The 22644-nt window shown below is 51.6% G+C and overlaps 1 protein-coding gene across 1 annotated transcript; it reads left to right on the top strand.

The window, feature by feature from the left end:
• Nucleotides 1-13925: 13925 nt before the first annotated feature.
• Nucleotides 13926-21906, top strand: FOXI3 (forkhead box I3). The gene is made up of 2 exons (XM_048510646.1): nucleotides 13926-14582; nucleotides 20029-21906. The coding sequence occupies exons 1-2, from the start codon at nucleotides 13997-13999 to the stop codon at nucleotides 20604-20606; spliced, it is 1164 nt and encodes a 387-aa protein (XP_048366603.1). The 5' UTR covers nucleotides 13926-13996; the 3' UTR covers nucleotides 20607-21906.
• Nucleotides 21907-22644: the final 738 nt, after the last annotated feature.

The following is a 22644-nucleotide window of genomic DNA, read 5'->3' as shown; positions in this document are numbered from 1 at the left end:
GAAGACCCAACATGAGGCCTGAGCGAGGCTGTTGGCAGCAGGACAGTTCCGAAGTTATCCACCCACAGGGTCACCACAAGTCAAATGTGACTTGATGGCACACATCTCACACCAGTCTGTGAAGTGAATGAACTCGGGAGGGTGCTGGCTGTGGTTAAGGCTGCATTGTCAGTCTTGCAGCGCTTAAGGTGTTCCCTATAAAGGCTATTTCCCCTACTGGGGCAACAAGAGCTTCAACAACGATCACTTATGCTGTCTTCTAAGGATGCTGTTGAACAACATGGATGTAACAAAAGTTGATGCTCTCTCAGTTTAGAAATTCTTTAGGAGATCTGCATCACCCTTCCAAGCTGGGCAGCACCAATGAAAGAATGAAATAAAACTGTATCACTACGGATCGGCTACTTCCAGGGCATTTATCCATGGCCTGTGGCTGTTCTCAATGGAAGTACTCTGATGTTATGATCTGAAAATATTGGAATTATATCTTTAAAAAGATGTAGATGTTCAATACTTCTTTGATAAGTGTGAAATATGTACGTATGTTTTATTTAGCCATTTTAAATTCACTTTTTCTCCAGTCAGTGTGAACTCCAACTAGTCTGCAATATCAACAATAGAAAACTATCAAATATCACAAGCATTCAAACTCAGGTTGCTTAACTTTGGTGGCCCTCAGAGGAACCACACTGCCACCACGGGGCAGGCAGGGGGGCAGAGCAGGAGGTCACAGCTCCACTCTTGATGGCGGTGGTCTTTGCCCAGGCAGGAAGGTTTCACCCTCATCACCGATCCAACAAGGTCTATCAGCTGTGAGCAAGAAATCACTGATCCAGAATCCACCCCAGCCATGAGAATCCAAAGACGAGAATTCTTTTTCAAACTGCTTCCACATAGAGGTTTTTCTCCAACTTAGCCTCCAAACTGCAGTGCTTTATTTTGTGGGAGGAGGAGTAAGTATCTACACGATGTCTTACTCTCCTCATCTTCTTTCCATGTATGTCACATCCTTGCTTAATGGGAAAAATGCTGTCCAAGTGATTAGCATGTTGTGAAAAGGAATGGAGTAATCTTTCCCAGCAAAAGTCACCCCAATGCCAATGCCACATGCCCCTTTCAGGTGCCGTCTTCCCACATTCTTTCCTGCTCTGCCACCACAAAGCATCTTGAGAACATTAAAAAACAGCAATTGCTATTTGTCAAATCTCCAGTGAAAGAAACAACACCTTGTAGAGGTTTATTCATATAACCAGAGAGCAACTTGGAAAAGCCAGAATTGACTTTTCCGCACACAAACATCCTTTGCATAACTTTTGTAATCCTCATCCAAAGAATTGTAATACAGCTCCATAGGTGGAGCAAGGCATGCTGCTCCTTTAAGAACATAAGAACAAGCCAGCTGGATCAGACCAGAGTCCATCTAGTCCAGCTCTCGGCTACTCGCAGTGGCCTACCAGGAGCCTTTGGGAGCTCACATGCAGGATGTGAAAGCAATGGCCTTCTGCTGCTGCTGCTGCTGCTCCTGAGCACCTGGTCTGTTAAGGCATTTGCAATCTCAGATCAAGGAGGATCAAGATTGGTAGCCAAAGATCGACTTCTCCTCCATAAATCTGTCCAAGCCCTTTTTAAAGCTATCCAGGTTAGTGGCCATCACCACCTCCTGTGGCAGCATATTCCAAACACCAATCACATCGATGGTGAAGAAGTGTTTCCTTATGTAGTCCTAATTCTTCCCCCCAGCATTTTCAATGAATGCCCCCTGGTTCTAGTATTGTGAGAAAGAGAGAAAAATTTCTCTCTGTCAACATTTTCTACCCCATGCATAATTTTATAGACTTCAATCATATCCCCCCTCAGATGTCTCCTCTCCAAACTAAAGAGTCCCAAACGCTGCCGCCTCTCCTCATAAGGAAGGTGCTCCAGTCCCTCAATCATCCTCATTGCCCTTCTCTGCACTTTTTCTATCTCTTCAATATCCTTTTTGAGATGTGGTGACCAGAACTGAACACAGAACTCCAAGTGCGGTCACACCACGGCTTTATATAAGGGCATGACAATCCTTGCAGTTTTATTATCAACTCCTTTCCTAATTATCCCCAGCATAGAGTTTGCCTTTCTTTGGATTAGGTCCCTTTGCTGACGCATCGCTCTTGGCGCTGGTTTCTTGGGAGGTCCAGTGGTCTTACTGGCCTCATGCATTCGGGCATCAGACATGCCTGCCAGCGTGAACCACTCCATCAGAGTAACCGACTGTCCCGCTGAAGTGCCCATTTCAGGAGTTCAGGATGCAGGGCTTGCTTAAAAGCATAAATTTTGACTGGATCATCCCAATCCGGGATTTTACTGGCCACAGTACGAAAGTTCTCCACAAACCCCACATAAGGGGTATTGCCCTGGCACATTTGCATCACTTCTTTCTTCGCCTCCTCCTCCACGAAGGGTCTTTCAAAGCGGCAATGAAGAGCCATCATGAATTCTTGAAAGTTGTGCCATTCCGGAGCTCCCCGTTGGAACAGGCTCACATATCATTCTGCCACCGCTTCATACAAAGCGGAGCCCACCTCATACACCTGTTCAGTATCTTGCTGATACTGCCGGTCATATTGCTGCATATGAGCACTGACTTGTACTAGAAAAGCTGGAAGCTGCTTCTGGGTACCGTCAAAGCGCACATTCAATCTAGCACGTGGAACCATGGGTTGCGGGTAACCCAATGGAGGCAACACTGGGTACCCAAAAGGCTGGGCTGGATAGAAAGGTGGCACCGGTGCTGGAAATTGGGGAGCTGGGAACTGAGGCGGCCCTGGCATCGGTTGTCCCCAAGGGGCCAGGATGGGGCGCACTGGTGGGGCTAGAATCAGAGGGGGTGCTGGCTGTCCTGCTGCAGCCCCTTGCTGACTATCAGCTGCCTGGCCCAGAGCTCCAGCGGGTGGTACCACCTGTTGTCCATAGGCTTCTGGTCCCGGAACCGCCATGGGCTGTGCCGCAAGCTGACCATCCGCACCTTGGTCGGGCACTCCACCCCCACCCTGGGCTCCATCAGCCGGGGGGCTGACCAGGCGGAACTTGCTGCTGTTGAACCAAACAAGCTTCCTCCTGGGCTCGAAGTAGTTCAGCCCAAGCTTGCCCAAGAATCATACGCATCATCTCCCTTTCCTGATACATGTGGTTCATGGCCCGTTCATACTCCATGCGCTCCTCCTGCTAAGCACGTTCTTTGGCATGGATCATACGCCACATCTCCGCACTGTTAGACTTGGCAGTGTCCGCAGACTTGTCGGGTGCCCCGGATCCTCTGTCAAGAGATGCCTTAACCCAACCCTGCTTGTTGTCCAAGTCCAGCAAAGGTTCAGTGGGCTCAGTAGAAGTGTCTTTCTGATAAACTGTAACTCCAGAATCAAGGGGAGCAGATAAAAAACCGGGTAGCTCCGGTCGATGGTCCTCCACCTGCTCCAACAGGGGATGAAGTCCCGACTGACCCCACATAAGGGTCGCAGGTGGCAAGTCCCGATTTATCCAAATGTTGGGTAGTTGACTCAGCTGAATCAGCCTTGGTAGAGTCCAGGGTTGCATCACTCTCCCCCTCCTCACACAGTCCAGCCATAGACTTCATCGCACGAGGATCAAAAGGGAGCCCAGAAAGTCCTTGAAGAAATGTCTAATGTGTGAAAGGAGAAACAACATCTGGAACGCCCGGTGGGGGCAGAGGATTGGTGGCGGATGTTTGGGATCGGGTGACCGCCAATCCCAATTGTGAGGGCGAGAGGATGGTACGAGGAATAGCTCGCAACAATGTGTCCGTCCCCCTGGGTAGGCGGGACAGTGCGTCAGCTAGTTTGTTGCTTCTGCCTGGGAAGAAATGAACTGAGAAAGCAAACCTGAAGAAATCAGCCCATCGTAATTGCTTGGCTGACATTTTGAGTGGTGTAGAAAGGGCCGCCAGATTCTTATGATCCGACCAGACTTGGAAGGTGGTGCGCGTAATGCTTTTGGTGGCGTAGGTTTGGCTTCATATTGTTTTCCCCCGCTTTCCATGGAACGGGTGGTGAGGCGGGTTGCGATAGGTATTGCTCCACCTCGATCCACTTCTGCAATGGTGTGCGTGGTTCACGGTGCATGACTGCCTCCAAGTGCAAAATGTCAGGGTCTACATCGCTTTCTCGGCAGTAGAAAATATATCGCGATCTTCATGCCGCTCTGGCCAGTCAATGTGTGAAGTTTACTCGCTGCCAAACGGAATTCACGGGAGAAATCAGCAAAGGATCTATTGCCTTGCTTAATGGTTTTGATAGTTTTGATAGCCTTATTCACAACGTCTTGATCTTCAAATCGAAGCCGGAGTCCCTGCAGTAAGGCCGCCACGGTTTGAAGTTCAGCAGCTCCCATTTCATGCAATTCCACGAACCATTCCGCTGCCTCTCTGTCCAGCACAGAGCCGATAACCCAAACCTTCTCCGCTTCGGAACGATAAAGATCGTCGAATTCTAGCATGTGGGCATCCAATTGTAGAATGAAATAAGGTAACTTGGAAGCGGTCCCGTCAAAACGTGCTGGAATGTGAGGTCGAGGATAGTTTCTACCAGCCACCGGCGCCACGCGGGGTGCAGGAGCACGGGCCAGCAGCGATGGCAGTTGGGCTGGGGGGTGAACCACTCTGGGTTGTGGTTGCGGGCCTGCTACTCGAGGGGGGCCCATCAAGGCGGCTCTGGGAGCCGCAGCACCACAGGCTGGGGCGTCTGGGGAGCAAGGTCCTTGAGGTATTGATCCAGGAATTTCTCCAGAGATTCCTGGGTGTCTCCATGGATGGTCGACACTCCGACTTCCTCCGTGACCATTCGCATCACCGGTTTGTAATCCACATGTGGGCGGGTGGTGAAGTGCCGCTCTTGGGGGGCACGATCCATCGACACCCCACCACCTGGATCGTAGAACTCCTGACGTATCTCTAGACATTCGGCCGAGACTGTGCGCCAGGCCATCAGGGGGGCTTCTTCCACTTGCTCGTGCAGTTGGAGGAAGGCTAAGTTACGGCTGAGCCGAGGCTTGGAGAGGGTCACCAGGGAGATGGATTCTGCTGGCTCCTCCACAGAAGCGGTTGCCGGGAGGGAGGAGAGGTAACCCTCTTTGGGGGGTTACCATACCCTCCTCATATTCCGCGTTCAGCGGACCCTGGAAACCCAATCTCTGCATGTTGGACGACATCAGAGATCCACAGGAACGGATAGAGATGGTGTTAGCCACGTTCAATCTGAAAAGAAATTTGTGAGAATCTGCATAATGTAAGGAACCTCGAAAGACCAGAAATCAAGTAACTTTGAAGAGTTCTTTATTTCATAAACTTCAGGAGACACAATACACGGAATGCAGATTCTGAGCTTTCCCAAAGCAGGTTGCCTCTTTTATGGGCAAAACGGCTCCTCCCCGAGCTCCCAACTAGAATTCCCACGACAGAAGAAAGACAAGCTTCAAACGTATGTGATAAGCGCAGACAGCAAGGTTAACTAACATGGCCATCCTGGGCAAACAGCCCAGACAGAGGAATGTTCCAAGGCCAGACTGGCTGGGCAGAAACACATATCAACCCACAACCTTACACATCTCTTCTCCAGCCTAAACATACAGAGCTCCTTCAGCCTTCCCTCAAAACACTTGGTCGCCAGACACCCCTGACCTGCTTCATTGCCCTCAATGGGACATTTTCCAGCTTATCAATATCCTTCTTAATCTTCAGTGCTCAAACCGAAGAAAATACTCCAAAGCTGATTTTGAACACTGAAATTGCCCCTTGGCACGGTTTTGCACTGCCCCCGGTGCTGCAGCAAGCACAGCTGCCGTGTTTCTGCCCCAGAGCAGCAACGGCTTTGCTCCACGAAATTCCTGAACGGCAAAGGTTGAGGGTTTTTTGAAATGCCCCGCTGTTGCTCTGGAGGCTTCCACCACTGTGCAAAACTCCTCCATCGGAGAAATGGGGCCATTTTTCCAACCTCGCCACTCTGGCCCACCCCACCAATGGACAGGCGCTGTCAGAATCCCAGAAACTGCAACAAACTCATGTAGAAGAACAGTTGTTTATTGGAGATAATGAGGATCTTCCCTGACTAAAGCCAGAACTGGGATTTGCCCGCGCAAACCCCTACAGTTAAAGCTGGGTGCACCTCCCCCCATCGTGGGAATGCGTGCCCAAAAGAACTGCAAATGAGATAACAGTGAAGACAGCCAGGCACTGACCTTGGACAGCACCAGGTACTATATAGCATCACACAAAAGACAGAGAAAAGTCAGTTAGAAATGCAATTAACCCATTCCACCACCCCCAACAGTCAGAAAGCAGCAAAAGCAAACCCCAAAATAAACAGGCCTCCTGACAGGCGCTGAGAAGCAGCACTCCCCCCTTGCAGTGAAAAAAATGGAGGGAGAAACCTTGGTTTTTAGAAAGGAGGGAGAAACCTTGGGCAGAAAAGTGGTGTGTGCAGGCACCGCGAATGGGATGGTGGCAATTCTCTCGCACACGCAAGGATTTTAGATTTACACTAGCGTGGCCCGGCCACGCGTTGCTAAGCTGTGGCTTATTGTGGTGAAATGGGAAAGGAACAGTAGCAGCAAATCAATTGCAGAGGCCAGCAGTACATGCTCATGCAAACACGCAGCCTGATACTGTGCGATGTCAGTGATGTGTGTGCCTGCATTCCTTGGGGGGAGTGGAAAGGCACCCCTCCCACACATCTAGGCTGGCTGGTCATGATCCTTTACCTGGGAGTAAGTTTGGTTGGTGGCAATGGGTGTCGCTTCTGAGGAAACCCTCTGAGGGGCGCGACACAGCCATTCAAAGTATGTCACGGTTGCTGTACCGAGCTTACTCCTGAGTAATGCGTGCCTAGTTTTCTTAACTGTAACCACAGTATTCAGGGAATCTAGGGTGTCTGGCCCCTCCCTCCCATCCCTTGCATGTAGCCCTCCCACACTTCTCTTCCCTTGTATGCAGGGGCGAATCTAGGCAAACTGGAGCCCGGGGACAAAATCTGAGTTTGGTGCCCCCCCCCCAGGTATGGACGACCACCCTCCCCCACAACGACCAAACAATGATTTTTTGTACCAGCTCACAAAACACCTCCCACCACCAGCAAAACATACATGGCTCTCCCCACCAACTCTCTTTCCTAATTTTGTCCTCACACCAACCCTATGAGGTAGGTTGTTAGCCTCAGAAACAGCTCCAAGCCAGTGCAAGTGGGAATTAACTTTTAAGCATGTAAATCTCTCACAAATCACCGCCTCTTATCAGAAGTTGGAACCTTCCCCAAAGGCAGTTTGAACAAAGAAAGAAAATCAGAGAGACAACTGTGAGTTGGCTGAAGTACCTTGGATAGCAGGCTTTCCCCATTTATCTTTGTGGGATTCATGATGTGGGGTAAATCTGCCACACCTTGCAGTAGTGCCTCTACCTATACTCTACTCATTTTAAAACAAGTGTCAAGGTTCCAGTGTTCTTGTTACCAGACAAACCTTGTAGTAGAAGGGGTGGGTGGGTATTTTTAGAAACAGTGTTTATCATTCCTGCAAACTCCCCACCTATTACATGCATAGGTAGAGACGGGCCTGGCAAAGATGCAGGGCCTTCTGAGTTGCTAGCATGGGACTGGGCGGCCTGCCCCCCCCCCCCCCCCAAAGCCCCCAGAGTCTGGAGTGGGGAGCCATGGCTTCTTGGAGGCTGCATGGATGGCCCCCCCAGAGCTGACAGGGAAACCATAAGTGGGGCTTCTTGATGGGGGTGGAAAACCAGGTCTTGCCCCCCAGTGCTGGCATGGGCATGGGGCAGGGTGGGGCAGGGGTGGAAAACTCTTGTCTCTGCCCCTGGGCATCATTTTCTGCCAGTGTGCCTCTGAGTTTTCTCACTTTGACAAGTATGCTGAGAATAGGGACTGCTGTAACTCACAAGGTCTGCTCAGGAGTTGGTCTGATGTATTTGGCTGGCTAATACTGGAAACTAATTGCTGGACTAGATGGAGATATGTAGGTCCCCTCTTGAAGGCCAGAAAGAGTGGGCTCCACCACCACATGATGGTAGAAGATCGAACCTCATGCTTTGTCAAAAGCCGGGAAAGCAGCTGAGGAAGGGGGAAACAAATGGATGTTTGACCAATTCCCCTAAATATTTTTTTTTGCACTACAAATTGACTTTCTATCAGAGCTTCTATTTTGCTTTATTGACCAACCTGTCCCCTCCAAATTAAGCAACCAGCCACTGCTCTGGAGAGGACCTGCTCCCAACACCCGTGGCAACAATCTGTCTAAAACAAACATTCAAAAGAATCATAAGAGACCCTCATAATTGATGTTATAGATAATTTAGTGCTAAGTGTACGGGCAAAGATGAAATGAATGTGCCCTCTTTTCAGCCTGGTGGCATCTAATATGGGAAAAACTGGGTTTGGATTCCTTACTCCTCCACATGAGTGGTGGACCTTCATCTGATGAACTGGTTTTGTTTTCCCTCCTACACATGAAGCCTGATTGGTGACCTTGGAACTTAGTTCTCTTTGAACCTCTCTCAGCCACAATTCCTACTTCTACAAGGTGTCTGTTGTGAGAGAAAGGAAGGGAAAGGAGCTCTTTGCAAGCTAACAAATGCCTTCCTTTCTCTCTCCCCACTTTCTTCCTCTCCCTCTTTCCCTGCCCTTTGTAGGGGTAGCAGGTGGGGCAGACAAAGTGGGGCATCAAACTCACTCTGCAGATTACAGCCCAGCCCCACAGCAAAAGTTAAGAAGCCAGTATGCTTCCACCCCACCCCCATATTAAGGCTATTCACTGTAAAAAAACAAGATTTTAGGAACAGAAGAAAAATTTGGATTCATACATTGCCTACAAGGAGTCTCCAAACAGCAGGTGGGGCAGACAAAGTGGGGCATCAAACTCACTCTGCAGATTACAGCCCAGCCCCCCAGCAAAAGTTAAGAAGCCAGGTTCTACACCCCCCCCCCCTCTAATATTAAGGCTATTCACAATGTGCAAAACAAAATTTTAGGGAATAGAAGAACAAAGTTTGGATTCATACATTGCCTATAAGGGAGTCTCCAAACAAGCTAACAAACACCCCCTCCCTTTCCTCTCCCCATTAAAAGCAAGCACCTTGTGGGGCAGAGAAAGTGGGGCATCAAACTCAGCTCTGCAGATTACAGCCCAGCTCCCACACAGCAAAGTTAAGCAGCCAGTAGCGCTCCATGCCCCCCCCCTCTAATACCCAATTAAGGCCATTCACAATTGCAAACAAAAATTTTTAGGAATAGAAGAACAGTTTGGATTCATACATTGCCTATAAGTGATGTCTCCAAACAACTAACAAACACCCTCCTCCCTTTCCTCTCCCCACAGCAAACACCTTGTGGGGCAGAGAAAGTGGGGGCATCAAACTCAGCTCTGCAGATTACATCTCAGCCCCACAGCAAAAGCACAGAAGCTAGGCGCCCCTGCCCCCTGCACACACACACACCCAAATCAAGGCCATTCACAATTGTAAACAAGATTTTATGGATAGAAGTGCAGTTTGGATTTTGTACATTACCTTTTAAGGATGTACCCACAAATAGCTTCCTCCCTTCCTCTCCCCACAACAAACACCTTGTGGGGTGGGATTGCCTCCCTAGCCAGCCTCTCCATGGACTTCTCCTGTGATGGCTGGCGCGTGCATGCTGGGGAGAAGGCTTGAGAGCAACATCAAGGACTTCCTGGAGAATAAGGCACTGCACTCTGGACGAGAGGGAGGGGAGGCGGAGCTCTCCAGTCCTCCTCCTGGAGGCACAATGGTATTTCTCCCCCGCCCTCTGGACACTCAGGGCCACCGTAGCGAGTGGGCGGGGCTATGTCAGGCTTCCTTAATTTTTTCAGCAGCCGCTTCCTGAATGCCGGGCTTGCTTGGGCTTCCAAAATCAGTCTGCGTGAGGGGATGTTCTGGCGCCCCCCACGTGACTGCAGTGGATGCGCCCGGGGACAAGGGGTACCCCTTGTCCCTAGGCAAGTCCGCCAGTGCTTGTATGCCACTCCTCCCCCTCCCTCCCTTTCCCTCCGCTAGGGTGGGTGGGTCATATCAAGATGCTGGGCCCCCTGCCTTCCCTTCCTTGCATGCCACCCCTCACTGTCTCCCCTCTCTCACTTCTCTTCCCTTGCATGCCACCCCTCCCCCTCCTTCCCTTCCCTTTCCCTCCACTAGGGTGGGTGGGTCATATCAAGATGCTGGGCCCCCTGCCTTCCCTTCCTTGCATGCCACCCCTCACTGTCTCCCCTCTCTCACTGCTCTTTCCTTGCATGCCTCCCCCTCCGTCCCTTTCCTCTCCCTCCCTCTCTTCCCTTGCATGCCACCCAGTGGTGGGATCCAAAAATGTTAGTAACAGGTTCCCATGGTGGTGGGATTCAAACTGTGGCGTAGCGCCAATGGGGCTGGGCGGGGCACGACAGGAGCGTGGCCGGGTATTCCGGGGCGGGGCATTCCTGGGCAGGGCTGTGGCAAGGACGCAGCTGCTGCGCCAGTCCTTGGGCAGGAAACGAATGCACGCAGGCGCAGGCTGCCACACACGCCGGTGCACCTCCTGCTAGACTGCTTCAAGTTCTGCGCCTACTGCTGAGAGGAGGGGCGTAACTAAGGCAAAAATCACGTGGCAAAATCACCAATTCGTAACCCCCACTCGGCACACACAAATAATTAGTAACCTACTCTCGGGAACCTGTGAGAACCTGCTGGATCCCACCTCTGATGCCACCCCTCCCTCTCAGTGGCAGTGGCGTAGGAGGTTAAGAGCTCGTATATCTAATCTGGAGGAATCGGGTTTGACTCCCAGCTCTGCCGCCTAAGCTGTGGACGCTTATCTAGGGAGTTCAGAATAGCCTGTACACTCCCACACACGCCAGCTGGGTGACCTTGGGCTAGTCACAGCTTCTTGGAGCTCCCTCAGCCCCACCTACCTCACAGGGTGTTTGTTGTGAGGGGGGAAGGGCAAGGAGATTGTAAGCCCCTTTGAGTCTCCTGCAGGAGAGAAAGGGGGGATATAAATCCAAACTACGACTCCTCCTCCTCCTCCTCCTCCTCCTCTTCTTCTAATCCTCAAATCATCAGTTTGTTTGTTTTTCTGTTTTATGGAAAAAGTCTATCACAGATTTCCATTTATCAACAAATTTAGATAAATTCTTTAATCAAAGGAGGAGGCTTAGTCATCTCATCCGATTCCAGTATCTTCACAAATCATTCTTCTACTGTAGGTATAGATGAGGTTTTTCATTTTTGAGCATACAACATCCTCACTGCTGGTGTCATATATAGAAATAAAATTGCCTTTTCAAGCTGTCCATAAGACCCAAAAAGAAAATCTCTGATTTTGTGTATGTTAGTCTTTAAAATCTTCTGGATTATTGAATGTGTTTGTATACAGGTGCCCTTTTTTAAAGCTTTATTATAAGTCCACCATAAATGGCAAAACAACCCTTACCAGTGTTCACTTCCAACATACACTCGGAACATTTGTATACAATTTTGCTAACTCCTCTGGTTACAAAAACCAACAACACATCGTTTTATAAAAGTAGGTAGATCCTGCATTGAGCATCTGGTTGGACTAGATGGCCTCTATGACCCCTCTATGATTCAAGTCTAATGTGGGACTGTCAGAAAGTCAAAGTAAGTCGGAGGCGATGGGGGTGTCATTAAGCCTGGGTGTGACGGTGAAGACGGCCTTGGCATCCAGTTTTTACAAGCAGCTCCAGATTAAAGGAAGGAAGGAAGGAAGGAAGGAAGGAAGGAAGGAAGGAAGGAAGGAAGGAAGGAAGGGCTGTTGATGCCCTGACCCTTGTTAGGAACAAGGTCAGCCACCAGACCACAGCCACACAGCCTGGAAAGCCCACAACAACCACTTGTTTAATGTAATCCATCATGGCGGGGGTGGGGGTGGGGAGGCAGGTTTGGGGAAACACAGCCTGCCTCTGAGCATCAACAAGGAGAAATTCTGATATTTTGCTGAACCTGCTTGTGTGCCCCTCCTTCCTCTCTTTCAACTTCTCTCTGATCAGAACTGACTCTAGTTCTGTAGCAGACGAAAGAAAGGGGGAGTTGCATTTGAGGTCGAAATTGGGTAGAGGGTGGGGCAAGCCATTTGCACCGTGCGCGTCCTGCCTGGGGGTGCTGCGGCTGCCCCTTCTAGACCCCCCTCCCTGTTGCTGAGCTCAATTGCCCTCTGCTTGGGGCCAATGGAGGAACCCCCTCCCTTCCTGGCCGACTCATATTTTCCACCTCTTCCGGCAACCCCAGAGGCAGCTGGGCTCCAAGGCAGGTGATGGCGCTGCCCCATCGGCAGCCAAGCAAGGAGGAGCGAACAGTGGCGGCAGGTGGGCGGGGTCTGCCTGTCTGCTGCTGCTGTTGGGGCCTCGCAGGAGTGGCCGGCCTGCCGCTGGGTCCCTGCCCCCCCCCCCCACTGCACCTGCAGGACCCGAGCGAGGCCAGTGCTGCAAACAGAACATTTTCCTTGGGTTGTTTGTGAAGGCAGTTCTTAGGGTGGCAGCTGTGAGGAGGGGGGGGGCACAGGGAGTTCCTTGCAGGGGCCATCATGATCACTTGTGCTACCTGCCAGGTCTTTTGTGCCAGAAGCGGTCCTCCTGCCACCTGCTGCAGGGCATCGGCATCCAATGCGCACACGGACCCCGCAGGCAGTTGGGACCATGACGGGGGTGGGTGAGGAGGGTCGTGTGCAGTTTCAGCTCCGCATCTGCCCAAGGGCTGGTCTTTATTTTTCAAGTTGAAACAGCTGAGGCCTTTCCTACAAGCACCGTTTGTCACAGATTTTCCCAGTGGTTGACTCTTGTGCCCTTGCGCACAATCTCAGGGGACATCATCCTCTTGTAGGTATATGCTGCTGTCCCCCCTCCCCACCGCAGCCTGCGAGAGACGGACCTGGGGGTGGGGGGCCATTGCCGTGGGAGGCCCTGGGCTTCTTCTGACCGAGAATGGGCGCCTGGGCTGGGCATGCTCGGAGGGGCTCGTCCTGGAATCCAGGGGGACATCGGGGAAATGCCGCTTTCCCGACGGCGGCGGCGAGGGCTGGATGCCTCCCAGCTGCTCGGGGGCGCCACGACTGGCCCGGGAGGGAGGGGGCCACTCAGCCGAGCGGGACGGAACCCCACAGGAGCCGCCCGGGCGGGGCAGGCAGCCGCCGGCAAGGCAGTGCCGCTGGGGCAGACCCGGCTGCGTGAGGCTGTCGCCTGGGCCGGGATGGAGGCGCCGTCCGACCCGCTCCGTCGCTCGGGAAGAAGAGCGGCCTTGAGGCGCGGAGAAGCGGGGGTGGGGGGTGGGTGGCCAGCATCTCCGCCTGCCAGACCGCCCCCCCCCCCGCGGTCTGTCTCGCTCCCTCCGGTGGCTCCCAAACCTCGCTTCGCGGGAGCCCCGGGACGGCAGGGGCGGCCCTGGCCTGTTCGGCGCGGGAGGCCCGGCCGCCGGCTGCTTTGCGAGGAGGCGTTGAGGGCCCTCGGGGCAGCCACGGGGACTTCCGAAGCCGCCGCCGCCGCCGCCGCCGCCGCCAGCGCGGCCCAGGGAGCTGCGGGCCGGGTTGGGGCGGCCGGGACCGCTCGCAGGGCGGGCGGGCGGGCGGGCGGGCGGGCGGGGGTGATCTGTCGCTGATGCAGCCGCCACCCTGGGCTCAGTCGAGCAGGAACCGGCCCGCCGACCGCAGGGCGCGGGAGGGGGCGGCCGGGGCGGCTCCGGCCCAAGGTAGTGGGCGCTGCGAGATCACCCCCCCCCTTGCTGGGGAGGCGCCCCCGGAGGCCCGGGATCGCTGCTCCGACGAGCGCCGACGCCGCCAGCTCCAGGGCCCCTGGGGCGGGCGGGCGGGCGGGCGGGCGGGGTGGGGCGGCGTGTGATGGGGCGCCGCCTCCCTCCCCTGGGCCTGGCCGCGGGGAGCCCCTCCTTCCTTTCCGGCCGCCCGAGCCGGCTGCGGGGCGCTATAAGGGCCGGGCGGGCACGGGGATGAGCACCAGCCCCCGACGGCACTCCCCTGACGCCGGCGCTTGGTCGCCCAGCAGCGCCCGCCACCCGGCGCCCTCCATGGCCGTCTACTGCAGCGAGGCCTTCGGCGTCTATCCGCAGGCGGGTGCCGCCTCCGCAGCCGCCCCCTCGGGCCCATCCGGGCAGAGGACTGCGGGCGCCTACGCGCTGGGCGACTACGGGGCGGCGGCGGCGGCGGCGGGCTACTTGTGGGGCGCTCCGTACGGGGCGGGCGGGGGCTCCGGGGCGCCCTTCCCGGGCTACGCGGCGTCGGCGTCGGGGGGCGTCGGCGGGGCGGCGTCGCCGTCGGAGCTGGGATGGCTGAGCGCGGCCGGGCCGGAGGAGCTTCTGCGCCTGGTGCGGCCGCCCTACTCGTACTCGGCGCTGATCGCCATGGCCATCCAGAGCGCGCCGGGCCGCCGCCTCACGCTCAGCCGCATCTACCAGTTCGTGGCCGACACCTTCCCCTTCTACCGGCGCAGCAAGGCCGGCTGGCAGAACTCCATCCGCCACAACCTCTCGCTCAACGACTGCTTCCGAAAGGTGCCCCGCGACGACGACGACCCCGGTGCGTGCACGGCCAAGGGCCGAAGGGCGGGCGGGCGGGCCGGCCAGCCAGGTGATCACTACCCCCTCGGTTGGGTCTTTAATAGATCACGGGAGACAGTGGGATCCCAAGCCAAGCAGCACCGGCGCACGGAACTTGAGAACGGCGCTGCTAGTCGCCCTGAAAGTGGCACCTCGGAGCGCGCACCCTGGCCGCGCCGTCCCTGCAAGCCCGCCGGGACGCGCCGACACTCTGGACGGCGCGGCCGACGCCGAAGCGGCTCCTGGGCTGGCAGCGCGGCTCTTCCGCGGCAGACCAGGCCCGCCGCCGCCCCCCCCCCTCCGCAGCGTGCCCCCGACTGCGGGGCGGCGTTGGGGGGGGGGCGCGCCTGGAGGCGCAGGGCACGAAGGCGACCCGCCCGAGCTGCTCGCCACCAGTCCTGGGGGGCCGCTCAGCGTCCGGGCGGGGGCCTCCCCGGGCCACAAACCTCCTCCTCCAGAAATGACGGCAGCGTCGTCTTTTGGCGCACATCTCTTCACCGTCCGAAGCTTTAGAGCTGACTGAGACTTCTGTGGGTAAACGGGGTGATTTAGACACGGTGAGACCCTCAGCCCCCCCCCTTCCCGCGCTTTCTCCGCACCTGGCCTGCTTCAAGGCGGGTGGTGGCAGGCTGGGGGGGGGGGCTGTGCCACCCACCTGTGGCCCCAGAGCGCGGCCGGCCCTTGTGAGCGAGCAGCCCTTTTCCTCCTGCCTGGGCCGGGGGCTGAAGACTTTGCAACCAATATTTTTTTTTTTTAGAAAACCACTTGAGAATTTACTTAACCACCAAAAGCAGATTGCCAAGTCCCTCAATAAATAAATGATATTGAAGCTTGATTGTTGAACTACAAGACAGGCTAAATGGCCCGGCCGAATCTGAAATGGAATTATTTCCACTTCAATCATTTACATTTATAATTTTCTAAAAAATAGTAAACTGTTTTGCAGCAGCCGCCTTCCCCCTTTCATACACAGGAGCTCAGCCCGACAAACTGCCCGCCTGGGCCCACTTTCTGGGGGACTGGCAGCGCCGTTCTCAAGTTCCGTGCACCAGTGTTGCTTGGCTTGGGATTCCACTGTCTATTAAAGACCCAACCGAGGGTGTAGTGATAACCCACAAGCATGGCTGGCTTTAAAGGGAGATCAGACAGATTTGTGGAGGTTTCGAGATGTAAATGGAGCCATGGAGGGAAAAAAATCCAGAAAAAAAACAAAAATGTGGGGAAATTATATGTGATACTTACTGTGCTGTCAAAGCTCAATTTCTTTAACTGGTGTAACCACATGAAAGGCATCGTTTCACAGCCTAGCGTATACAATTGTTCTATTTGACATATTAATAGAATTAATTTTTATAAGCAAAATTGTAAACATACCCACTGCTGCAATCCTATGCTACACATATATTTATATCTGAGAGGTAGGGGAAAATTAAAATTGAAGAGAGAAAACAAACAAAATGTGAACACTGGTAAGGGTCGTTTTGCCATTTATGGTGGACTTATAATAAAGCTTTAAAAAGGGCAGTAAACAGAAGACAATGTTTTATTCAGACAGAAAATCTCTTGTGGTAACAATACTTGGATATATTGATAACTCTCGACTCTTGGCCATAGAATACAGACATTTTATTAAATATATTACAGCCATTTCAATTGTTGCCAATATTATTTACATTTAAACAAAGATAATTCTTGAAATTGTATAAATCTATAGTATTAAAAGGTAAAGTGCTTTTTTTTGGTGCTCCGCAAAATTTCCCAATATTTCCACTGGAAAAACTGAGAAAGATCCCTAGATCCCTAGATCTTTCATGCTTTTATTTGGAATGAATGAAATTATTTATAAGACCAGGAGGGCCAGCTCTCTCCAAAGAGAAAGCACTCCACAGGATTTTTTTCCAGGGCTCTCAAAATTATTACATTTGTCCCATTGGAAAACATTAATATGTCAAATAGCACAATTGTATAGGCTAAGATGAGCATTTTGAGTATGAGAATCCTTGTTTTAAGGAGCATTTTACTTATCCTAACAGATAAAAGTTCTGATAGGAACTTCTCCCCACCCCAGTGCCTCACCAGATTCTGCCATCAGAAAAAATGGGGTGAAACCCACTTTGATTATTCCTCCTCCGCCCCCCTCACCCCAACCTTCATGTCTCTATGAAGGGTAGACCCCCTCCATGACTACCAGCAGCAGGGGCTGAAGGAAGGCAGGGCCAATTCTCCAATGCACCAATTTGAGAAGGTCTCTGTGCCTTGTCTGCTGACTGTCCAGGGGGTCTGGGTTGGCCACCGTGTGAAACGGGGGCTGGACTTCATAGACCCTCCCTGGTCTGATCTCGCAGGGCTCTTTGTAACACAATTTGCAGTTGATTTGTGGTGATGAAACTGTTCTCTGTGAAATGTTCAGGTTTTCAGTGTATTTTTGAAGGAGAGTGGACGAGGGAGGGGGGCTCTACACAGACCTCAGCTCGCTTTTATGCTCAGAGGATACAGACACTTTTCTCAGACTTGCTTTAGGGGGTAGCTGATGTTTTGAGGATGTTACGGGATAGTGACCTCCATGATGGGTCCTGGCAAGAGAAGGGGGGAGGACAAGGACCTGTGACAAGTATGAGATCCACGGACCGCGAAGCGCTCGCATTTGGAAGCCACTAACACAGCCCATAGGACTGCAGCCTCCTGCCCCGCTGGCCCGTCAATGGGGCCAGGGCTGTATGCAGGACGGTCTCTGCCGCCTGTGCTTCTAGTGCTTGCTGGGCCGCCTTAGCCGCTTGTGCAAAGGAGCCTCCAGATCCCAGGCAGAACCTCCCCCTCTGCTTGTGTGAGGCGAAGGCCTTTCCCTCCTATGAGGCTTCTGAGATTTTCTTTTGCTGTTTCAGCGCATCTCTGATCATGGTTAACACAGAAGAGGGGCACTGGGGCAGGTGAATAGTAGGGACAAGGAAACCAGCACTGGCCAGAACCCTAATTGGCTGCACACATTACAAACTGATGGGAAGCAAGAACCATTCTAAGCCTTGCTTGTGAAAAGACTGGTAAAAATATTGATTGTGTCTCCTCCGCAAGAGGCAAGAGGCTTTGGAGAAGTCAGATTTTTCAATGGGTCACTTTTTTACAAATGTGCATAAGCTGCTGCTACTTAGCCCTGCTTAACATGGAAGAAATAGATCCAAAAGCAGAGACTGTGCCCTTCATTGGTTGCCAGTTAGCTGCCAGAGTCCAGTCAAGGTGCTGGTTATTACCTACAAAACCCTTCATTTTGTAAATTGGGCTGTTATTTTTGATATTGTTGTATATCTGTTCTGTTGTTCATTTGTGTTACATATTTTATTTGTAATCTACTTTGAATTGTCTTAAGAAAGTAGACTATAAATTTATTTATTTATTTATTTAAAACCAACCGAAAATAACCCAACTTTTTCTCAGGCAGGGAGTGTTGAAAAACAACCCCACTCCCCGAGGGTGGGAAATCTCCTAGGCATCCTCTCTAGTTCTCTGTGCAGGAAGCTGGGGGGGCTTGGGGGGTGTCTCTTGGCGTGCTGTTAGGGTGGCCGGCTGTGGCTTGGGAAAACCATGCAGGCCTGGAGAGGCGCTTGTGGAGGGTGGGGCCTGAACAGGGCAGGGCCCTGGCCGGGGGGGGGGGGGTGTATAATGCCCTCCATTTTCTCCAGGGAAACTGATCTCTGAAGTCTGGAAGTTGTTTGTACTTCTGGATCCCAGTCGTACAACATGCTGAGCCGAAAACAACAAATACCAGCCGTCCACTTGAAAAGTCTGAGGACACTGCAGTGGTCCTTATAATGTCAATATGGCAGGATAAATTTTGGTCGATTCGCTAAATGAAGAGTCAGCGTCAGCCAAATGGTCCTCATATTGCCCAGTGGAGCTCTCCCAGTTCTTTTCCTTTTAGTTGAAGTATCTCTTTTTGATCTGTTAAATTCTGGCATTCTCAAAGTAAACAAAAGCATTGATTTAAAAGTATTGTGTTCTGATTGGTCTCAACAAAAATAATATTATGTGGCTTTTGGATTTTGCATGTAGCTGCCTATTTTTAAAAGTCAAAGCTAAGCCCCCTCCCATTTTCTTCTAGTTGATCTTTCAGTCTAGTATGCGCTGGACAGCTGGACCCAGGGAGAGCCTTGTGGTATCTTTGTTGTAAGTGTAACATTGCCTTATTGGGCTCTGAGCTGGGTAGGGACCTCATTTCAGATTGCAAAAGAAGACGGGATCAGGATTCTGATCAGGGCTGGCACAGAGTCGGTAGTGAACACTCAGTAGCAGAAGAAAAAGAATGTACCTTCCAGGTCATGATTTCTCCTGCCTTTTCTGACACTGACAATGTTTTGGGCAGTATGTCTCCGTTTCTCATCCAAGAAGGAATTGCAGTGACAGGTGGCTCCCTAAGGCAGTCAAGGAAGTCTTGACAGGGAGGAGTACAAGGCTTCAGTGCAGAGATGCTGGAGGTATTCCAGTTGTTGTGATGCCCCCAGTTTCCTTTAATGGGAGCAGGGGATTTTAGGTGTCATACAAAAGGAACTTGTAGAAAGGTTAGTCTCTCTCCCTCGGCTGAGGGCATTACAAAGAACCTCTGTCCTGGAGATGGAATTCTATTGCTAACCTTTTTTTTAAAAAAAATATCCTTCAATGAAGAGATCGGTTGAACTTGAAAGACTGCTGTGTTTTGGGGGCTCATCATCAGAAAAAAATAGTTCCCGCCTTTTGCTTTTGGACGAGGCAAACAAGTGCCCAGGTAATTACTTTCAGTTGCCCAAGCTTGCCAGACTCTGCTGTAGGCGGTCATCCGTGCTGTCCAGCCTTCTGCAGTGAGCCACCACTTTGCTTTAAATATTAGCAGTTTAGACTTTGACAGACTTCCCCATTTGGACTCCTGACATGTGCTGCTGCTGCTCACGTGGCACAGGCGGAGCAGGGGACTTGTTGGCCCAAATGGAAACTTCCTTCAGATTCCCTGGCAAAAGGCATACATTTTAAAAAAACCTAGTTGATCGAATAACTTGTTAAAACGGAGAATAATTTATATATGGCCTTCGTTTACACACACACACCCCCCCATACCCATCCATCCATCTCACTGGTTGGCCCAGGCTCTCATCAGATCTCAGAAGACAAGACGGTTCAGCCCTAGTGAGCCCTTGGAGGGGAGAGCTCGCTATGTACGGGGAGACAATAGCAAACAACCTCTTTTTGTCCTGTCACCAAAAGTCAGCTGCAACTTGATGGCCCTTCTTTCCCTATTTCTTTCTGATTGGAGCTGCTCGGTTGGGGCCGGGATACTAGTCCATTTAAACACAAACTTTGGGATAGGGTGGAATGTATTTAAAATCATATTTGGGAAGTTGTGTTTCTGCAATTTGCAAGGAGTTGTTCCTTTGTTAAAAACCCTTTTCTCTCTCATTGTTCAGGAAAGGGAAACTACTGGACCTTGGACCCAAACTGTGAGAAAATGTTTGACAATGGGAATTTCCGTCGCAAGCGCAAGAGGCGTTCAGAGATCAGCGTGCCTAGAGTGGCTTCCCCTACTTCGGCTTTCGGGTTTTTGAAAACAGAGGACCGGCTGCCCAGTACTTCTGCTCCAGGGAAGCCGCCTCCCAGGTGTTCTTCGCCAGAGCGGCAGCCGTCCGCCTCCAAAAGTGCCTCTCCGCCTCTGATGGTCTCCCCCACACCCAGCTGCCTGGGCACCTTCTTCAGTGGCATGAACTCGCTGAGCAGCGGAGGAGGCCGCTTGGCCGGGAGCATTGGCAGTGAGCTGCCTCACAGAAGCCTGTCTGCTGGGCCACTGAGTGCAGGCGGTTTTACGCCTTCTGGCAGTTTCCCTCAGGAAGTCCCTCCCACAGAGCAGTTGCAACGGGTTCCAGGTCCCACCAGTGCCTACTACAGCCCTTTGCACCCTGGCAGCGGCAGCCAGGCCGGCCAGTACAACCACTTGTACAACTTCACCGTTAGCAGCCTCATCTATGCTCGGGAGGGCACTGAAGTGTAGGGGGGGTCATGTTGATCTCAGGAAAAGGCTCACTGGACATCCCTGAAGACATCCCTGAAGACCTTCTCCAGGTCAGCCACCTTCAGTGGTTTTCCCAAGAACAAAATGCTCTGTGAAAAAATGCACAGGTACTAAAAGGCTTTTTACATTGTCTATGCGTGTTGCCATATTGTGGAAGTGAAGGCCATCTGATTGAGATTTTTAAAGTGTTTAATATTGAGATTAGATTTAATTATTAGCGGATAGCGAGAAAGAGGACCGAGTGTATAAAATCAGCCACGGAAACTCATTTTCCAATGTTAGGGGGGAAGTGGAGGTCAGCCTCTCTTTCCAAGCATCAGAGTGTCAAGAGGAACAGATGAAAACATTTGATAAAGTGCCTTAAATAATGTAATGTAAACCTTTTTCAATTATGACCTATTGAAACTACTCCCAGATCTATGGGCTCAGCTTTTGATCGCTGGATCCCTCCGCTTCATGCAGCCTGCTGTGCTCCTGAGTCCCTGTGACTGTGGGCCTACATCTCACTGGATAAGAGGCAAGCTGTGCAGAATGCGATAGACCAAAAAGTGTGGGGTGTGTGGGGTTGAGGGAATAGATTGTTTTGTGGACGGATTTGCTCCTTCCAGTCTTATAAATGAACAGATCTCTGCCATCAAGTCTCAGACTGAATTGACTCACAATTTCTTGGATGCAGGATCAAATGAATAAAAACGTTCTGGAGGCCAATAAACTCTGGCAGTTTACCAGAGTTACCTTTATGGAACTTTGTGGAGGCATCACATCCATTCTTTATGTGTTGGAGGGCTGTAACCCTCCAACCCTTCATGGGAAAAAGTTCAATCCAAATCAATGGTCCCAAAAGCTACACAGGTGTCCAGAAGAGGACAGTCCTCTTGGAGCTGTAGGTCGAGTGATTGCACACCACAGTAAAAACTCCCTGAATGCAGAAAGGGAGCATATTTCAGAGGAGGGGTCTGTGTTGCTCTGTATCCCCTGTGTGGCTCTGGGAGGCCCTCGCTTCCATGTGGAGAGTGTGTAAGGTCTGGAAGCCAGTGATCCATACCTCCTGGCCCACAGCTGTCCTTCTACCAAAGACACAGTTTTAGCAGGAAAATGAGATCTTGCATCTCTGTCATATTTCACTATGTAAATTTAGTTTACGTGAATACGTTAATAAATTATGGCCTCGGATCTGTACTTATTTAAATGTTTTGGTAACATTTTAATGGTTTTTGCCTGTTTTTGGTAGCATTTTAAGGAAATGTCGGGAATAAAAGATTCAGTGTTGTTACTTTTATTTCTTCACTCTCTGGGTTTAGTTTTGCTTTGCAGTTGATGAGTCATGTGGTTTGGACAAGCTGGGCTGATGAAGGAACCCTCGTTAAGTGTGTGTCCTTGAATTCTCACTGCAGAGTTCTCCTCCAGAAACCCCCGTGGAAATGAACTGGAGCTGCTCTTGCATGTCACCTCCCTATTCGTTTCAGGGGGGACCTTCTGCTGCCTGATTGTGTCCCCTTTTATCCATCAGTCCAGTTCAGTGATGGGAGGCTTCCTTCATCCTCCAAGCTTCGCTGCAGCTTCCCCCCACCCCCCGATTCTTGGTGGAGGAAATAGATTGTTTTGTGGACAGATTTGCTCTTTCCAGTCTTATAAATGAACAGATCTCTGCCAACAAGTCTCAGACTGAATTGACTCACAATTTCTTGGATGCAGGATCAAATGAATAAAAACGAATGTTCTGGAGGCCAATAAACTGGCAGTTTACCCTCTTTGGCAAAGTCTGCAATCCTAATCCTATTATATTTCTTATTAGATGTTCCACCTAGTCGATTGCATTGACTTGCACCTTGCAATATGTGTAATCAATTTCAAGCCAGAAATGCCCTATTTTAGCAACCAGACCACAGTCGATTTCAATATACACACCAAGAATCATCTAGTCAGGTCAGATGAAATGCAAGATTTCCTGGCTGCCATAGCAACCATGGGACTACCTTAGGTTGTGATGGGCTCAGTGCATGAAAAGACGAGCCCT

The sequence above is a fragment of the Sphaerodactylus townsendi genome, linkage group LG11 (assembly GCF_021028975.2).
Source record: "Sphaerodactylus townsendi isolate TG3544 linkage group LG11, MPM_Stown_v2.3, whole genome shotgun sequence".
Classification (NCBI taxonomy): Eukaryota; Metazoa; Chordata; class Lepidosauria; order Squamata; family Sphaerodactylidae; genus Sphaerodactylus; species Sphaerodactylus townsendi.
Note: the sequence above shows the minus strand (reverse complement) of the source record. Positions and strands in the feature narration are given on the sequence as shown.

What these genes read in the sequence shown, in the direction of transcription:
- FOXI3 (XM_048510646.1), top strand. Translation starts at nt 13,997, where the DNA reads ATGAGCACCAGCCCCCGACGGCACTCCCCTGACGCCGGCGCTTGGTCG. An exon ending in CCGCGACGACGACGACCCCG is followed by an intron (nt 14,583 to 20,028) that starts GTGCGTGCACGG and finishes CTCATTGTTCAG; the next exon opens with GAAAGGGAAACTACTGGACC.